At 42.4% G+C, this 19,090-nt stretch overlaps 1 protein-coding gene across 3 annotated transcripts; it reads right to left on the reverse strand.

Annotated features, from left to right (window-relative positions):
• Positions 1 to 493: 493 nt before the first annotated feature.
• On the reverse strand, positions 494 to 14,925 carry LOC143282923 (uncharacterized). Of its 3 annotated transcripts, none has more exons than XM_076588814.1 (7): positions 14,740 to 14,925; positions 10,723 to 11,086; positions 8,068 to 8,200; positions 5,701 to 5,880; positions 5,113 to 5,298; positions 3,340 to 3,417; positions 494 to 2,797 (listed from the first exon to the last, which is right to left on the reverse strand). In XM_076588814.1, exons 2-7 carry the CDS (start codon positions 11,043 to 11,045, stop codon positions 2,600 to 2,602), a joined length of 1,098 nt encoding a protein of 365 aa, XP_076444929.1. In that variant the 5' UTR covers positions 11,046 to 11,086; positions 14,740 to 14,925; the 3' UTR covers positions 494 to 2,599. The 3 variants fall into 3 exon arrangements, with proteins under 3 accessions (XP_076444929.1, XP_076444930.1, XP_076444931.1); XM_076588815.1 differs by lacking the exon at positions 14,740 to 14,925 and adding an exon at positions 13,995 to 14,230; XM_076588816.1 differs by lacking the exon at positions 14,740 to 14,925 and adding an exon at positions 13,971 to 14,230.
• Positions 14,926 to 19,090: the final 4,165 nt, after the last annotated feature.

The raw sequence follows: 19,090 nt of genomic DNA on the forward strand, positions 1-19,090 counted from the left end.
CTCACACAGAGCTGAACTGAAAACACACAGACCCACAAAAGCGCTTACTCTCTCTCACAGATACACACACAGTTGAATTTCACACACACACACACACACTTGTTGAAAACAATGCACATGTATACATACTCAAAAAGTCATTCACACTCATTCTCCCCACACCCCCTCCATTTCTACTACTCACAATTGACACACTGGGGGTTTAATTGCACACACACACACACTGATACAGAGTTGGACTGAACACACACACAATGTTGAAAACAATGCACATGTATGCAAACTCAAAAGGTATTCACACTCATTCTCCCCCACCCCCTCTCTCTTTTCTACTCACAACACACTCGGGGTTTTAGTTACGCACGCGAGCGCACACACACACACACGCGGATTCACATTGAAAAAAATAGTATACACATGCATGCACAAAAACATACACACACATTTTCTCTCTCTCTCCCTCTCCGATACACACACAGTTGGATTTAAACACTGACTGACTGACAAAACATTTATTGTCAGATTAAGGTTTTGTTGTTCTGACATTTTAAGTTATTTTGAGTTGATATTAACTGAGCAACACAAAGTCACATTTGAAAAACTGATATATATGAATATATTTTGAAAAGAAACATTTCATATTCAATTTACCAAATATCAATAACATCAGTATCTAAAATGTTACACATGCACATACTCACGGACGTGTACCCCCATCCACCGCTTTACAAACACGGGGTCATTTGCACAACAGGCTGCCCATGCAGCTGGGTAAAGCCGACTGACGGCTGCCACTTGGCGCTCATCATTCGTTTCCTGTGTCATTCAATCAGATTTCATGCACGCACACATACACACTCAGACAGACATCAGTGTAACATTTTACGTGAATGGCCGTTTTGTTTATTTACCCCGCCATACTCAGTTTTCGGAGGTGTGCATGCTGGGTATGTTCTTGTTTTCATAACCCACCGAACGCTGACGGATTACAGGACCTTCAACGTGCCTATTATTTTTTTATCTTCTGTGTGCGCATACGCACGAAGGGCGTTCAGGCACTAGCAGGTCTGCACATATGTTGACCTGGGAGATCGGAAAAATCTCCACCCTTTACCCACCAGACACAGATTTAAAGTCCAACGCTTTTATTAATTAACCAGGACAGGACACGTTGTCCGCGTGACAGCAGCATCTTCGACAGCAGGATCCCGAAGATGCTGCTATATGGCCAGCTGAGGGAAGGCCACCGCGAACTTGGAAGACCTTGCAAGCGCTTCAAGGACACCTTGAAGACAAACCTCAAAGCCCGTGACATGGACATCGCTTCCTGGGAAACTGATGCCCTTGACCGCTCTCGCTGGAGGATGCTGTGCTCTAGTGGCATAAAGACGTTTGAAAACATGAGAACGCTGGCCATTAACTTGAAGGAGAAGCGTGATCGAAGGAAGCAGGGCTCAACTTCTGGAGACGTTTTCCCTTGCAACACCTGTGGGAAGTGCTGCGCATCCAGAATCGGCCTCTTTTCCCATATGAGGACACACACCGACAGATAAGCCTGCCTGCCTATTCATCCGTTGGTCCGACAGGAGACTCCATCATCATCAGAATCATTCGGCTATTGCGCCCGTCCTCAACCTCATCCCCCTCTGCCAAGCACACTTGTTTAGTCACATCCTGATCTCTTTCCCCCACTCCAAAGGGATGGAAGTATTCACACCCACGTGCACAATTTGTGAATATGTCAAAAACATTTCGCCGCGTCAAATTTCATAGTGAAAAAATATCAATTCGTATATATAATCAGTTTATGTTTATTTGTTTACAGATATAACAATCTTATAACCAATGCTGTGATTCATCGTGTACCTTTTAAATACTCTCTCTCTCTCTTGCACTTTCACTGTGCAGACAATGCTTGATTTCACACTTAAACAGTGCTCAGACCCCGTGTCAAAAAACTGATATTCCTCTGATATTTCTGTTACATTTGTTACTTGACGTAACTAAGAACGAGAACGAACAATGTGACAAACTTAATATGAGAGAAACGAAAGTGGGCTTGTGTGTGCGCGCGCGCGCGCGCGTGTGTGTGTGTGTGTGTGTGTGTTTGTCAATGACCATTCATGCTGATAACTAACTAACAGACTCAGGGAATAACTTTTTTTTTTTAACTTACTTAACAGCGTGTTTTCAAGTTTAACTGTCATGTAATCTGCAATGAATGTCACTTTCCAAAAATTAGTGAGGAGGTTTAATAATAAAAATAATAATACTGTACATTTATACATGTTTACGAAGTACTTCCAGCACTGAAATAACTCTACTGTCATCAGCTGTATTAAAGTTTCATTCTGCTGATCTGAAAAAATATCTATTTTAATAGCTAAATTTATTTGTTATTTCACAGTCTGATTAGAAACACTGACACGACACCAAAAACCCCAAACGTAGGAATTCAGAAAGTGTGTCACCGGAAACTCTCATCGCAAACACATGTTCCAACATATATACATTTTAGCTGGAGCATTATTCCTGTACGGAAATTTAGATAATGCTGCATAATGACATAATGCATAATACTTGGAGCATAATGACACTTTCAAATAAAAGTGAAGTATGTCTTTAAAGACAGATGATCAGAAGGGAAATCCCGTGAAGGCAGACCTCCTGTGCCCACCACTGTTGCGGTCTCCACAATGTCAAGGATGCCCAGAACATGCAGTGTGTCTGCACTGTAGAACATATAGTCAAGCACCCAGGCTTTCTCTGTGTAACAGGTCAGTTCTGGCTCTGATCCCTGAAACAGCATGCAATGCAGCATGTAGGCCTACGTTAAAAAAAGAGAAAAGAATTTGATTCTGATGCAGAAAGATTTAAAGTAAAATATGTAGCAACACCTCAACATTACCGCGCCCCCCACCCCGCCCTCCCTCTTTTGGGGGGTCAAATATGTAATCAAATTTTAGTGGCACTACCATTCATACTGTCAATAATCTCCCATACACAGCCACTCATGGACTCATTCTTTTTGCAATCTCAGTGTTTGCAATGCACAGGGATGTAACAATATCACGAGATGAGACCCCAGAAGAGACCCCACAATAAAAGTTAGCTGTGAAGAAATGCTGCTTGCAATAACACCATACAAGAGAAAAGTATATTTAATACGCAAGCAACAAACACAGCATTCCAAATACCAAATAAAGAGTTTGAATGAATCCTGAAGATTCTGAAACGCAAAATTTCTATTACTGAAATGATAACATTTTCTGGAAATCTTTTTTTTTTTAAAGGCAACAACATTTTTGAGTAATTGAAACAATAAACTGATAAATTTACCTTCACTGAGGAATATGAACTTTTCAAGTTTCCAGATTCGTGATGAACTGCTGCTTTGAAATGATCAACGAGAGATTTCTGGAACAAAACATAGCAAAAGAAATATCATTTACACACACTGAGTATCTGTTCACGGATGAAGACGCTCATAATTATTTACCCCCAAATCTCATCCTGTCTGTATTAGCTACTTGTATGTGAAATAATTTCAAATTCTGCTGAATACACACTTTGCTTTCTATGTGGCATGACTGTGGTGGTTTCCTTGTGCGGAGAAGTGATCAACTGATGATGACGGAGGAGAAGTCAGTAATGAACTGATGAATCAAGAGTAACAAAAGTGTCTTTCACGCCTGCACCATGCAGACTGTGGAGGGCAGCCCCTATTTATGTACACCATAATTCATTTCACACAATAGTCGGGCGCAATAGCCAAGTGGTTAAAGCGTTGGACTTTCAATCCGAGGGTCCCGGGTACCACTTCCCAGTACATTGGATTACAGTTTTTATGTTATCAAAATTCGGTAAGAGTATATTTTTGACTCACTTGTGTAAACAAAGTGAGTCTATGTTTTAACCCGGTGTTCGGTTGTCTGTGTGTGTGTTTGTGTGTCCGACGTGGTAAACTTTAACACTGACATTTTCTCTGCAAATACTTTGTCAGCTGACACCAAATTAGGCATAAAAATAGGAAAAATTCAGTTCTTTTTAGTCATCTTGTTTAAAACAATATTGCACCTCTGGGATGGGCACAAAAAAATAAAAAAATGAAGCCTAATTATATGCAAACTGCATTCACTGTTATATTTATATTTTTTGTATTCTCTAAACTTGGGACTTTGATCTGATATTCGACCCAACAACAAGAGCAGTCATAATTATCATTTTTTGTTCAAACAGGAACTTCTTTTGCTAAGCATGGAAGTTTTATTTATTTTGCAAACGTTTTGGTGCAGATAGTAAAAAAGGGAAATTACTCTAATTAATGCTAGGGGACTTAATTTGCTTTAAACTGATCTTTCTCATCTTAAACATTACATTTTGAAACAAGAGAAGCAAGGCCTTCAAGACTCACTTGTGATGCACTTTTTTTTTTTAATCCAAGCTTTTTATGCATTGAGTATAATTTCAAAATGTAATGTTTAAGATAAGAAAGATCAGTTTAAAGCAAACTAAGTCCCCTAGCATTAATTACAGAGTAATTTCCCTTATTTTACTGTCTGCACCAAAACGTTTGCAATAAACAAAACTTCCATGCTTAGCAAAAGAAGTTTCTGTTTGAACAAAAAATGATAATAATGACAGATCTTTTGTTGGGTCGAATATCAGATCAAAGTGCCAAGTTTAAAGAATACAAAAAATATAAATATAACAGTAAATGCATTATACTCAATACATAAAAAGCTTGGATTTTTTTAAAAAGTGTATCACAAGTGAGTCTTGAAGGCCTTGCCTCTGTTCAGTTATAACGATATCATTAGGTCCGACATTTACCAGACATGATCTTACCACACCATCACAACCTGGCGCTGCAAACAGGATCAGGGAGGATGGTGTCCTGAACGCTGCTTGGTTTCTGTTTGTGGTCATTATGTAATGACTACTGATGCTGTGGAACTGGTATCAACAGTAGGATGGACACAAGAACATGTACAAGCAATACTGCAAAATTAGTTCATGCTCAGTCTATTTTTGAGATCCAGTTGCAACGCGTTGTTAGCTGCTGCAGAAGTATGAACCAGAAATGGCTGTTCAGAAACAACTTGAACTCACACTCAGTTCATTTTCCAGCTGAAGACCTTGCACACGTCGTAGAGTTTGAATGGAGGAGTCGCAGAGGTAGCCATCCATGACCAGCTTGTAGACGGGGCTGGAGCAATCCGAGTTAAAATCACCGCATATAACATGGGCACCTCTGGAGCCAGACACTGCCACGACCTCTTGCACTGCACAGTAAGCCTGTCGCAGAGTCGTGAACATGTCCACACCACTTTGATAAACTTGTTAGTTTGTGTGTGTTTGTATGTGAGCACAAGCGCATGCATGGATGTGGATTATGTTTGTGCGTGTTGGAGTCTGCAAAATTAATCTACGAGGCAGAACAGTTTTTGATGTCACTTACTAATTTGGTATAATAATATATGTTTTTTCCCCCCCACTAATTTACAATCTAAATCCATATTTGATCAGCACACATATAAAATGAAATACTTTATTGTTACATCAGTAATCTCAGTACAAGATTACATTGATTATATGACAGTTTTGCTGAAGTCATGCAAGCATTTTCTCCAATTCCTTGTCACACTCCTCTGCTCCCTCTCCCCACCTCCCCTTTTTGCACACAAAACAAAGGCCCACCTGGATTGTCTTAACATCAGGGTGAAGGTCATCATCCCACCACAGGTGAACGTTGCCAACAGTAATGACGTCACCAGATGACTCACACCGCAGACAAGTGATCACAACGACGTCCGCCCGATCCAGGTAATCTTTGGCAGCTCTCTGGACTGCTGGGCTCACTTCGGTCTTTTCAATCATCTGTGTCAGTATGTTTATTTTCGGAGATGTCATACTTCCAATCTCTCTCTCTCTCTCTCTCTCTGAGTGTAAGCATGTGTGTGTGTGTGTGTGAATGTGTGAATGTGTGTGTGAGAGAGAGAGTGTTTGTACACCTGTATATAAGACTGTTTACAATCAAGAACGACAGTCTTTCATATCACAGCACTGAAAGCTTTCTTCAAAGATAGAACACACACACACACACACACACACACGCACATATGTACATACACATTAGGCTAGTTTTCAACTTGAAACTGAAAACGAGTGGTTGTCGCGTTCAAGGATCGATGTTTTGCATAATTATAGTTTTACCAGGGATTCGCTCATGTCGACTTTAGTCCCTCGCACACAAACAGCAGACCATTTAAAGTGAAATATATTTGACAAACTTTTATTCACACATTCACACAATGTCGGAAAGAAGAGACAAAAGAGAACGGGAGAAAATAATATACAGTAGCTAACCTACAAATAGAAAAGGTGCTACACCCACCCAACCATCCCATCTACACCTAGACAACCCGGGGATAAAAAGAAATGAAATAAAGTGGAAAGAGAGAGAGAGAGAGAGAGAGAGAGAGAGAGAGAGAAAACCCAACACTTTTCAAAGATAAAGGGCAATGGGTGGCAAATGGTTTTCGACGATGCTTGGGCGACTTCATCTTTTTAAGGACAGCTTGTCTACTGATGTTGACAACAAGATCCTTCTGCTCTTCGCTCTCAGTTAGGTTGACCGCGGAGCAATCTTCACCATCAGTGTCACTGAGGTTCTTCACTCTCATTTGGTACACTGTGTCTGACCTAGTTCTCCCCAGTTTCACTGGAACACGACATTTTTCTGGGTGGAAGCGGAAGCGGAAGAGCCATCGCCTTGCTCTGACCGGCCGCCAGTCCTGTGGCCTGTTCAGATCTCCCTGGAGGGTACGTGTGGCCTCAGTCGCCGAGTCATCGACTTCTGGAGACTAAACAGTTTAGTATGATCTACGAAAAGGTGAAGGCGTTGCCGTGTACACAGTTGGGCAGATCACTGATGTACATCAGTATCAAACAGTACTGGGCCCAGGACGATGCCCTTCACTGCCACGTGGGATCCCACTATTCATGCTGGCTGATCCCGACTGTGCATCTCCAATCACCACTCTCTGCTGCCTGTTTCTCAAGACTGAAATCTTAAATCCATTCAAGCACTTCAGTGGCCTGTCACACAATATGCTTGGATCTTGGAAATGAGTCCGCGGTCACGCTGAGGGACACTGTCGAAGGCTTTTTGATAGTCGTGTGGAGGTCCAGTATTCAAGAATTTTACAAGAATGCACCCATAAACACATTTCCTTGTGCATGCACATATGTGTGCACACTCATGTGCGCCGCACACAAACACACGCACATTCACCTGAGGCAGTCGAAAAACAAACGTCACACGACACATTATTAAAAAGTGTTAAAACAACAACGGAGAGCATCAGTAATTTTGAGAATGAATAATTATTATGTCACCCCAATAATTCAAACCTTTCCCTTTATATATATATATATATATGTGTGTGTGTGTGTGTGTGTGTGTGTGTGTGTGTGTGCGTGTGTATACTATAAGTATGTTAATATTACAAAAGTTCATGAGAAAGATAAAATCCTGGCTCCGTCTTCAATGATTCCTGGGGGATGGAGTGTAAAAGGTGTGTGTGTGGGGGGGGGGGGGGGCCCGGGAGGGGGGCGCAGGCGTGGGGGTGGAGTTGAGGGGGGGTGTCGGGGGGAGGGTTGGGGGGCGGGGGGGGGGGGGGCAATGCATTCCTTCCAGCGGAACTGAACCGGCCGCGGCATATCATTAGGGAGTTTTCAGCCTCCAACGCCTCCTGAGGACCACAGTTAAAGGTGCCATGGGCTGTCAAGTGGCACGACTGGGAAAATCAAGTTAGCCTGTGGGCAATTATCACGAGCGAGTTAACATGTATCCACAATGTAAATCAGACAGAGTACTGCATAGAGCGATCTCAACCGATATGCGAGCACAAGGGAAACCACTCTTCAATCCTAAACTGGATTACACTGGAATAAACTTTGTGAGTTGCTTCCCTTGATATGTTTGCGCTCGTGTCCTTACCTATTCAGTCCTTCAGTTTATCCATTTTTCTTTACCAGATGATGAAAAAGAACACTGCTTACGTTGCTGGCTGCTTCTGAAAGAGACACCTGCTTGCTGGACTCTAGCTTGAACCTACTGGTCCTGAAGAAAGTGGCTCCACCTTCATTGTAGTATTCCTTGGTGCGACACATCATCAGCCCGTCATAGCCCAACCTATTGAAGGAGAATGCATACATAGCCATGTGAACACACCAACAGTTGAAAATGGAGAGAAATGAAAGACAAAGAGTTGTTCTATAAATTTTGCATCAAAATATGGCACTGAAAATTTTCATAATCTTCGATGACATTAATTCTTTGTGTTATAATTTTTTTGTTAATACTAAAATCACACACACACACACACTTTTCCTCCTCCCATTTCTAACCCGGCTATAACTCCCTATCAGAACCCTCCTCCGCTTCCTCTGCCTCCACTATTCTTCCACCTACCCCCTTTCACTGTTAAGTCCCATCCACTGTTAGAAGAAAAAAAGCATTCACTCCGTCCACTGAAACGAGATACTTACTTTATAATCTTAACTGTGTACAGTCACTCACATGAATACTCTCAACCACCCACCCCACCTACCCACCAAGATGCACGCAGTTTTCCACCCACAATCCATTGCTGCTCCAGTAAGAAACTGAGAAATAAGCACGGTAAAAGAGTGTGGGGTAAATAAACAGATACACAAATGAATGAATATTATCAATGAATTGACGCACAAATACAGTAAATAAACAGATACACAAATGAATGAATATTATCAATGAATTGACGCACAAATACAGTAAATAAACAGATACACAAATGAATGAATATTATCAATGAATTGACGCACAAATACAGAAATATACACAAATAATAATAATGATAGTATTTATATAGCGCTGAATCTTGTGCAGAGACAAATCTGAGCACTTTCACACCAGTCATTCACACGCATGCATACCTTTAAAACTGAAGAAACTGAAGACAAGGAAGAGTGGGAGGTAGACTAAAAAAAATCTTGGTAAAAGTCGACTTTGAGATAAAAGAGGCGACGTATCGAGCCACACGCTCTTCTCCAGGCAAATGAAATGAGTGAGTGACAGACAGAAAGATACAGACAGAGAGGGAGAGAGAGTAAAGTTCAGGAAAGGAAAGTAATGAGAAGTCACAGGAAAGGACACAAAAAAACAAAGCAGGGTGAGTAGAACTGTCAGTGTGAATGTATGAGGGAAAGAAACGGTTCTGAAAGGGAAGGGCGAGGGAAGGTGGGCAGGGCGTGAGAGGGCAGGAGTGAGGGAAGGGGGTGGAAGAGACTGTTAGTGTTAGGGACATATGAACAAGAAAGTAAAATAATAAGAAAAAAAAAATATATATATACATATATATATATACACACACATATATATAATTGAAAAAACAACAACAAAAAACAAAAACAAATAAAAACAAAAGTAAATAAATAAATTAAAATAACAGCAAAACAACAACAACAACACACACACACACACACACACATACACAGAGGAAAACAAAACAAACCACACACACACACACACACACACACACACACACACACACACACAGAGGAATATATAAATAGATAAATACAATAAAATGAAATAAAAATAAAAAAAAGTATATAAACAAAAAACGGGATGAGGGGTGGCGGATAAATAGAGGAAAAGAGAAAGAGGGCAAGGATCAGAAAGGGGTTAGAGAATGCTTGGAAGACCGCTGCCATCACTCTTTGGTGTTGAGTCCAGATGGGGCGAGGGTACCATGGCGGGCAATCACGGTGGACTCCATGAAGCGTCGGTACAGGCCAGTGGACTGGTTCTGCCAGACAGCAGCGATCCTCGCATGGGCAAAACTGTGAAGGGGGCTGTTGAAATAGGTGCCCACTGGGTCACTGTAGCCAAGGCGCATGGAGCGCAGGTGTTCAGTGAAGCGCTCGTTCAGGCTGTGAAGACAAGGAAGAGGTAGGAGAGGGAGGCTATCTTGTGAAGAGGTGGGTTTTAAGGCCAGACTTGAAAGAACTGAGTGCGGAGACCTGACGAAGCGAAAGAGGAAGTTCATTCCAATACAAGGTCCAGAGACAGAGAAAGAACGGCGTCCAACAATCGAGTGTCTGAATCTGGGTGTGCGTAAACAGAGTGGATCCGAAGCCGATCGTAGAGAGCGAGATGGTGTGTAGAGGTGAAGGCAGCCACAAAACGGATAGGAAGGGGCAGATTTGTGAATACATTTATAACATAGAGTGCTGATCTTATACTTTATTCTGTGTGAGACAGGGAGCCAATGGAGATGTTGCAAAATAGGAGTGATGTGCTCAGATCTTTTCTTTCTGAGGACGAGTCGGGCAGCAGAGTTTTGTATGCGCTGAAGGGACTGAATGGATGAAGCAGGCAAACGGACAATAGGGAGTTACGGTAGTCAAGGCGAGAGAGAACGAGAAAAACGACAATTCTAGATGTTGCGTCGGTGAACAGATATTTCCGAATGGAACTGATGCGTCGCAATTGACAGTAGATAAAGATAAAGAAATCGAAAAAAGAAACAAACATAACAGAAACAAAATAACTAATAAACAGAACTTCAGGCACGCGCGCGTGCACACACACACACACACACACACACACACACACACACACACACACACACACGTGCTTGCACGCAGCATAGCGGCAGAATAAAATGTCACCCCTTCATGGCAGGCAGCAGTGTGGTGTTGAAGTAGTCAGGGCTGACTTCCTGCAGACAGATGACATCCCCATCCAGATACTGCAGCTCCTTCATCAGCAGACTGTGCCGGTAGTCCTGACACAGGAACTCCTCCGCTGTGTAACTGTAGTCCGTCCTCACACGGTGACACTCCGCCAGGATGTTGTAGCTGACGATGCTGAACGACCTGTCAGGCTGTGAGTGTGAGCTGCCTCCAGCCATTGAGGGATTGGCGACATACTGTCGGCACTTGAACAGACACTGCGGACTCTTTTCGCTCTGGTCCATCCCCAGGCTTGTCATTTTCTTTTCCAGGTCTGGTCCCGTCAGAACATTAAGGAGAACTGGACACACATACAGTCTGTAATCACTTCATCACGAAGTATATGTTCGTTGTTTGTTTGTTTAAATACTGAGAACAGAATAAAAGTGCATCCAAATAATCACAAAAAGGCGCGAACGTTTTTCTTTTTGTTGTTTTCTTGTTGTTTTTTGTCTCTGTGTCTGTCCCTGTCTGTCAAAACGTTAAAAATATGCCAGCTGTGGAAAAAAACAACAAAAAACGAAAACAAGAATAGGAATTAACCAGAACAAGAAAAACCTTAGGTCAAAATTAATGTTTAACATCATATTGTATAAGGAAATTAGATTGCACCAGTAACGGTATAACTGGTAATATATGTATGATTATATCAAGGGCTTTCTATCAAACAGACCAATACAAAAATGCGTAGGAAGTTTATATTCAAACCGTAGGCCACTTGGTTTGCCTCCAGAATCAGTTATCGCACCTATGTTATCAGTTAGCAGATTTACCAAATGAATTGTCAAAAGATGCAATGTCATCCCAGTTCGCTGATATTTCTGTTTGTGGATGAAGGTAACAATGAAACTCAAAACCCCAATCAGACTGGGAGTTTTGAATTATACAAAGACATTAGAGTTATCAGCGAGAAATTGATAATAGTCATGATATTTTAAAAAGAAAAAAGGGACCAACCTTATCATTGGGGGAAAAAAAACAAACGAGTATGATGCTTTTTAACTGAGGATACTGTCCTGAGATGTGCTTATCACAGATGGTATGATAATAAAATATAAGCAAATTGTCAAATCTCTGGGAGCTTTTCTTACATCCAAACTTACCTGGAACGACCACATTGAAAACATAGCAAACAAAGCTGAAAAAAGTTTAGATTTTCCAAAAATTGTTGGCAAACAATACTTGGGATGGGACGTCAAAGAAGGTATATGCCTTTATGCGTTCTAAACTGACCTATGCCCAAGAGATTTTATTATAGTGCACCGTCATCGTCGTCATCGGCCTCCCTCCGTCTCGAGAGACGATGGCTGCACCAGAAATGTCACTACCGGGCACCACATCTATTAAAGAAGCTACAAAGGATAGATTGCAAAGCGTACAAACTTGCTCTTGGAGTACCATCACACGCATCTAGCTACCTTTGGAGAAGTAGCAGGAGTATATACTCATTGACTGAACACAGAAAAGCATCTGCAGCACAATTTGTTTCAAGAAGCAGAGTTTATTCTATAAAAACAAAACAAAAAAAACTAAGCAGATCTGAAACGGGACAAGGATTTTGCAGAAAGTCAGATGATTATGTTCCTGCAAATGGAAAAGCAGGAGCAGCCTTTACGATACCATAATTGAAACCTCGAGAAAATGTACACTTGGGTATACACTTTTCCACATTTACTGCTGAATACTGCTGAATCGGTTGCCATCCTTGTGGCTTTGAATCACATTTCAGATCTTTCTGAAAATGATAGCGGGCCAAATGCTGCTCTACGTTGATTCGAGGTCAGTGTTACATGCGCTTAGATCTCCGAATCAAATATCGCATCTTGAGATAACCGCCAACACGTTATACACCTTTTGTTGATCAAAAGCATTCGTGTAGGTATAATTTGGGTGCCTTCACACTGTGATACTCTTTCAATTGAGCAGGCAGATCTGCAGGCTGCCAGAAAGGAAGCACGCAATTGTGAAGGTAGTATACCATTAGATCTACAAGAGTGTTACTATGGATGCACTGAAAAAGTTTCATGTGATCGACTTAAAAAAAACATACAAAATGATTCAGACTGTCAATATTACCGTCAATGTATAAAGGCTGTTGTAGCAAGCAATCGCAATTATGCTTTTCTTGGAAAATCCATCTGTATCCCAGTCAAGCTCAATCGTAACTTTGATTTATCGATTTCGTTTGAATGTCGAGTGTCCAACTAAGAACAAAACTGATATTTCAAAAAGTCACTGACCTGTTCTGTTCCACTGAACACGCATTTTTCCATTGAAGATGTTTGATTTTTTTATCTATTAATATTACTCCAACAAATTATTGAATGTTTCAATCAAACCCAGTTGGTATCTACTTTTGATTGATTATAGTTTTGTTATAATGAGCATGCTTTATCATGTGCATGTTATAAGAATGTTTGATAGTTACACTTTACTCTCAGTCAGTCCAGTCTTTCTTTCGTCTGCCACTTTGACCCCAACCCCCACGCGCGCACACACACACATACTGCTTTTCAATTCCCCTGTCTAATATTACTTAGGCCAAACTTGATTAACAGTGGAAAAAACATTAAACTCACACACACACACACACACACACACACACACACACACACACACAGATGTAGTTGATGACTTTTCTTCCAATATTTCATTAGCGACTGAAAAGATTTTGAATGATTATTCATTGCTTAGAATGTTTTCAGAAATTTTAAACTCCAGTCCAGTTGGTCCTTTGATGTATTATAATTAATGTTGTTATTTATATTTACATTATTGTAGGTTAATACTTGTTGATATGCATATACATATTCTTCCTCCTTTATATGAGAGAGAAAGAGAGTAACTCTCAACTAAACCGTACGGGTCGAAGCCATTCACACAGCTGAGTTTTCAAAAATGTATCGACCTTTGCCTCAGAGTCAAGCTTGTCAACGTACTTCCTCTTTCCGTTTGCTTTTCCATTTTACGCTTGTTATCGATCTGTTCTTTCATGATGAAATGTTTTTACAAACTAGCAAACGCCTCTTGTGGTTTGAAACGTCACCAAGACTAACAACAAGAAACGTATTCCTATCTCAAATGAAAAGGAAACCCATGCTAAGTTCGGTATTCTCAGTCTGGCACCGCCATTGTTGTCAGTGACACTACCCTACCTTGCCTGACACAAGTAGTGGTATGCTGACCTAATTTAGATTCGGGCTGCTGACCTTGCTGTTCCTCTGAAAGCGATCGTGAGGACTTATCCAAATGCAGGTCCACGCCCGGATTTGTTCCGCTTAAAACGGAATGAGTCAACAGAATCTTCACAATGATGAAGGCGGTAGTCAAGGGAAAGAAGAAGGAGGAGTGGTGTTCACAACAAGGCGTTGACGTTCATTCCGTCAGTCACACACAGAGGAGTGAAGGGGGAGAATTGTGGATGTTAAGCCAGTAAAGTATCGACCGATGCTATATATAGGTGCAGGCAACACCGGATACCGTTTGTGATTTTTTTCCTCCCTTCTCGTTGGGCCTGTTGTCGTCAGTTAACCAACCACTCGGTGGCAATATCCACAATTTTCCATTCAGGACGGAATGAGTAGTGTTCACAACAACTGAGGCGTCAGTGGAAGTTCACTCTGCCAGTCACACAGAGGACTGAGTGGAGGGGAAGAAATGTGAATTTTGCCCACTGGGTTTTGATAATGCTCATGGAGGTCTGGGCTGCCTAATGCTCAAACTGTGTCTTTTATATTTACCTTTTTTATCTTCCCGTAGACTGAAAGCCATCAGGACGAAAATTTGAAGAAAAACGACAGAAATAACATTTACTAGTGCCAGTGGACAGCGTCTGTGTTCAGACTGGGTCAGTCTGCGTGTGTATGTGTGTGTCAGTGTGTGTGGTTGTGCGCGTGCCCTACGTCACTTTATAACTCACAAAATAAGGAAAATAATAAACTGAAAAACAAATACCTTTTGCAGTCCACAACCGCAAACGCTGGGTTAATCATTAATGTCTACAACTTGAAAACCTCCTACGGTCCCAAGGTGTCCCGTACTGCACAGCGTCACACAAGACTGCACCCGGCCGACACACGTCAGTAAGCAAGTCATATGCAGTCGGTTTATGATGGAAAGGCACGCAAGTCGGGACGTCAGTTCGCTCAGTAAATAAAGCCGGAAGCGGGCTGTGTTGAGAGGTGTGTCACGTTGTGCGGTCTCTAAGCACACACACAGCACGCACGCACGCACACACACACACACACACACACACACACACAGAGAAAACTCAAAAGGTTTTTTATTCAAGATTTTAGGCATGGTCTATTCTTCCAATCTGTCCGTCCTTGGAGAGAGAGATAGCCTCGAGTACACAGTATGTCAGCAGTTCACCGCTCAAAGGGTTCTTTATCTTCTTGGTACTGATATCGATGGTGAGTCCGATGTTTCCAGCGCAGCTGTTGGTCCAAGTCACTGATCCACAAGAGGCCCAGTGAAGGGCTGCAACTGATGTTATCAGTGAAGTTTGGACCTGAGAGGTTCCCCTGTTCCACTGGATCCCCTTTCCTGAAGTAAAGTGCGGCATGCTTCAACACTAAGTGCAACGCCGGAGGACTGAGTAACTGATGTGTGCGTATATAATTAGGCTGCCAGTGTACTGGGTCTGTGTATCACGCGACACACAGGCAGTCCGACACGGTAAAATGCAGGTCGGTTTAGTATTGTTGCAGAGCCCATACAAGGCATAGAGACAATACGATGCAAACAGCGTTACTTTTTGTTAGGCTCTACGTTGCATCAACGGCCTTCTCCGTTAGTTCTTTCCTTTCTCCCACCCTGTCTTAATATCACACTACGCCACACATGCATGCATCACAGGATGGAAATGCAGTGTCCATGATGTAGGCCTACATGCAATGCCTATCGCAATACACGAACACCTGCAGTGTATTCTGGAAAACTAACTCAACTCATGACTCGCTCGACTCATACGCCGAAGTGAAATATAGGTTGTTTGCAAAGATTACCGAAAGCAACCATGGAAATCAAAGTAAGAAAATTAGTTTCCACTTGTGCGAGATGCCCACCGAAAAAGAAGAAATTTACTGAGAAGATGGCAAGAAACTGATCTGGGTATATGTGTGAGGGTGTATTTGGCGTATGTGTGTGAGTGCATGCAGGCCGCATGCTTGTGCGGTGTGAGTGGGCGTGGGTGCGCGATAGGTGAGCTTCCGACCTTTCAACGACGGTTTGCTCTAATGTCGGAACAGTCAGCGACTCGGTGCTGTTTTGTGTATGTCGGTGTTTGTTTCGGGGGAGGGTCAAGCAGATCGGCTCTATACTCCCCCTTCTCGACTGTTCATACAAGAGAGAGAGGATAGGGTGGATGGGTGTGTAGGTGGGAGCAATTGGGTTTGGTTAGTTGTTCACTCGTGCTGGAGCTTGGATGTGCTTGAGTGAGATATATACATAGAGAGAGACAGAGACAGAGAGGGTGAGAGAAAAAGGCAGTGAGTGATTGTACATGTGTGTGCACGGATTCATAAATAGATGCACACACACACGCACGCTCGCACTCATGGTGAACACACACACACACACACACACACACACACACGCAACACTATGACACACTCACACACAAGGGCACACACACACACACAAACACACACACACACACCACTATGACACACTCACACACCACTATGACACTGGCTCACATACAAAGGCACACACTAACACTAACGCATGCACATACACAAGGGCACACACACTCACACACACACACACACACACAAACACACACACACTCCTCTGTCCCCCACCCCAACCCCACCGATCCCTCACTGGCACCCCCACTTCCCCTTTTTGCAAACAAATATTGAAATAACGGGCCCACCACCTGGCAGTCTCAATCAACATCAGGGTGAAGATAATCATCCCACCACAAGGGAAGGTTGCCGACAGTACTCAGTAACTTCATCAGATGACTCACACCGCATACAGGGATCCAGGTTATCTTTGGCAGTCAAACTTTCTCTGTGTGTCTCTGTGTCTGTCTCTCTCTGTCTCTACCCCTCTCTGTATCTCTCTCTGTGTATCTGTCGGACACAAACACACAAAAACACACACACGTACGTCACACACACACACACACACTCTCACACACACAACTTGAGAGCACACACACACACACAATGGCACACACAACGCACACTGATGCACGAACGCACGCATTCTCCTATCTTGGTGATAATTATAATCATCAAAATCACTATCATCATATCGATTTTGAAAATTTTACTCCAACAACTGGCGACAAAATGATGTGCAGTTAGTCTTGGCATATTATTGCCGGCGACAATATGTGCATTGAGCGTCTGCGCAGTGTTACCAGCAACAATATGCAAAGTACAACACAATACGTTCAAATGTGACGGTCTGCACAGCGTCGCCGGCGACAATATGTGAAGTACGATAATATGTGCATTGAGGGTCTGCGCAGTGTCACCAGCCACAATTTGTGCATTGAGGGTCTGCGCAGTGTCGCCGACGTGCAGTGATGGAAAGAACTGAATTTTTGACTCACTTGTGTAAACAAAGTGAGTCTATGTTTTAACCCGGTGTTCAGTTGTCTGTGTGTGTGTGTGTGTGTGTGTGTGTGTGTCCGTGGTAAACTTTAACATTGCCATTTTCTCTGCAAATACTTTGTCAGTTTACACCAAATTTGGCATAAAAATAGGAAAAATTCAGTTATTTCCAGTCATCTTGTTTAAAACAATATTGCACCTCTGGGATGGGCATAAACAAATAAAAAAAAGAAGCCAAATTATATGCAAACTGAATTTACTGTTATATACATTTTTTTTTTATTCTCTAAACTTGGCACTTTGATCTGATATTCTGACACAACAACAAGAGCAGTCATTTTAATCATTTTTTGTTCAAACAGGAACTTCTTTTGTTAAGCATGGAAGTTTTATTTCTGGTGCATGTCTTTGCTGCAGATAGTAAAAAAAAAGGAAATTAATCTGTAATTAATTCAAGGGGGGTTAATTTGTTTTAAACTGATCTTTTTCATCTTAAACATTACATTTTGAAATTATACTCAATACATGAAAAGCTTGTGTGTTTTACTCTCAGTACACATGGCTTTCTTACTGTCAGGTCAGGTCATTAGATCTGCTACTGGTAACCTGTAATCCAGTACAAACTGTTCAGGGTCGGGTTGCCGGCGACTAAACCGCTCCTCCGGGACACTGGTGACACCCACCCAGACACACCTTATGCAGATCCACCGACGGCCACACAACTCACCAACCGTGCTGTGACATCCACACCACTTGGCCCCCCAGGGCCCGCAAACCCACATGCAATCACCGGCAGAAAACTACGAAACAAACACAATCGGTTCAACAGACCAACCCCCGATCCCTACGGCACCCCCACTCCCCTTTGCAAACAAATATTGAAACCAAAGGACATCTGGTCAATACCGGCTAAAATAACTCCAGCGACTAAAGGCTGCGCAGTCCATATTAGAGACCCACGCCGGATCCGGTATCTTTGGCAGCACACCTCTCTGTTGCCTGTGACGGGTCCTCTCGTCCTGTACCCGGCTTTCCCTTTTGGACGGCCCGCACAACACCTGAGCCAAGTCGTCCAACGAAATGTGAGTCGCAACCCAAAATGGCAACACGCAAACGGATACAAGATCGTTTTCTTCTTGGTGATGGTGGATAAAAAAAGGAGCACTATCGACGTTTCGCTGTTAAAATTTACCCAAACAGATGGAGACACATGTATGGAGAATATCACCATCTGATGCCCCAGCTGCGCAATCACTTGGAGAAGTTTCATCAGTACATCAGAATGACACCTCATTCTTTTGATCATCTTCTTGAACTCTGTGCACCTGATCTTCGAGAAAAGTCAACTAACTTCTGCCGAGCAGTTCTAGTGTGTACATCTGCGCGCACATATGTGTGTGTGTGTGTGTGTGTGTGTGTGTGTGTGTGTGTGTCGTGCGTGCGTGCGTATGTGTGTATGTGTGTGTGAGAGAGAGAGAGAGAGAGAGAGAGAGACATGTGAATTTAAAAAAAAAACAGCAATTTAGTATGCACACTTATCATTTTCCCCCATTTTCGCAATGTTCTCCCATGCAGCCGCCCACAAGATCTCTGTCGGCATGTCTTTTGTCACTCCTGCTGTAAATAAATGTTCTGAGCCTCACAGCACTAATCAACTTCTCTTCGTCCATGTTTGCAAGGGAGATAAGTCATTGAAAAATTAGGAACGGAGTTCTTCCCTTCCCCTTTTCCTT

This window comes from Babylonia areolata, chromosome 6 (genome assembly GCF_041734735.1).
Source record: "Babylonia areolata isolate BAREFJ2019XMU chromosome 6, ASM4173473v1, whole genome shotgun sequence".
Taxonomy (NCBI): domain Eukaryota; kingdom Metazoa; phylum Mollusca; class Gastropoda; order Neogastropoda; family Buccinidae; genus Babylonia; species Babylonia areolata.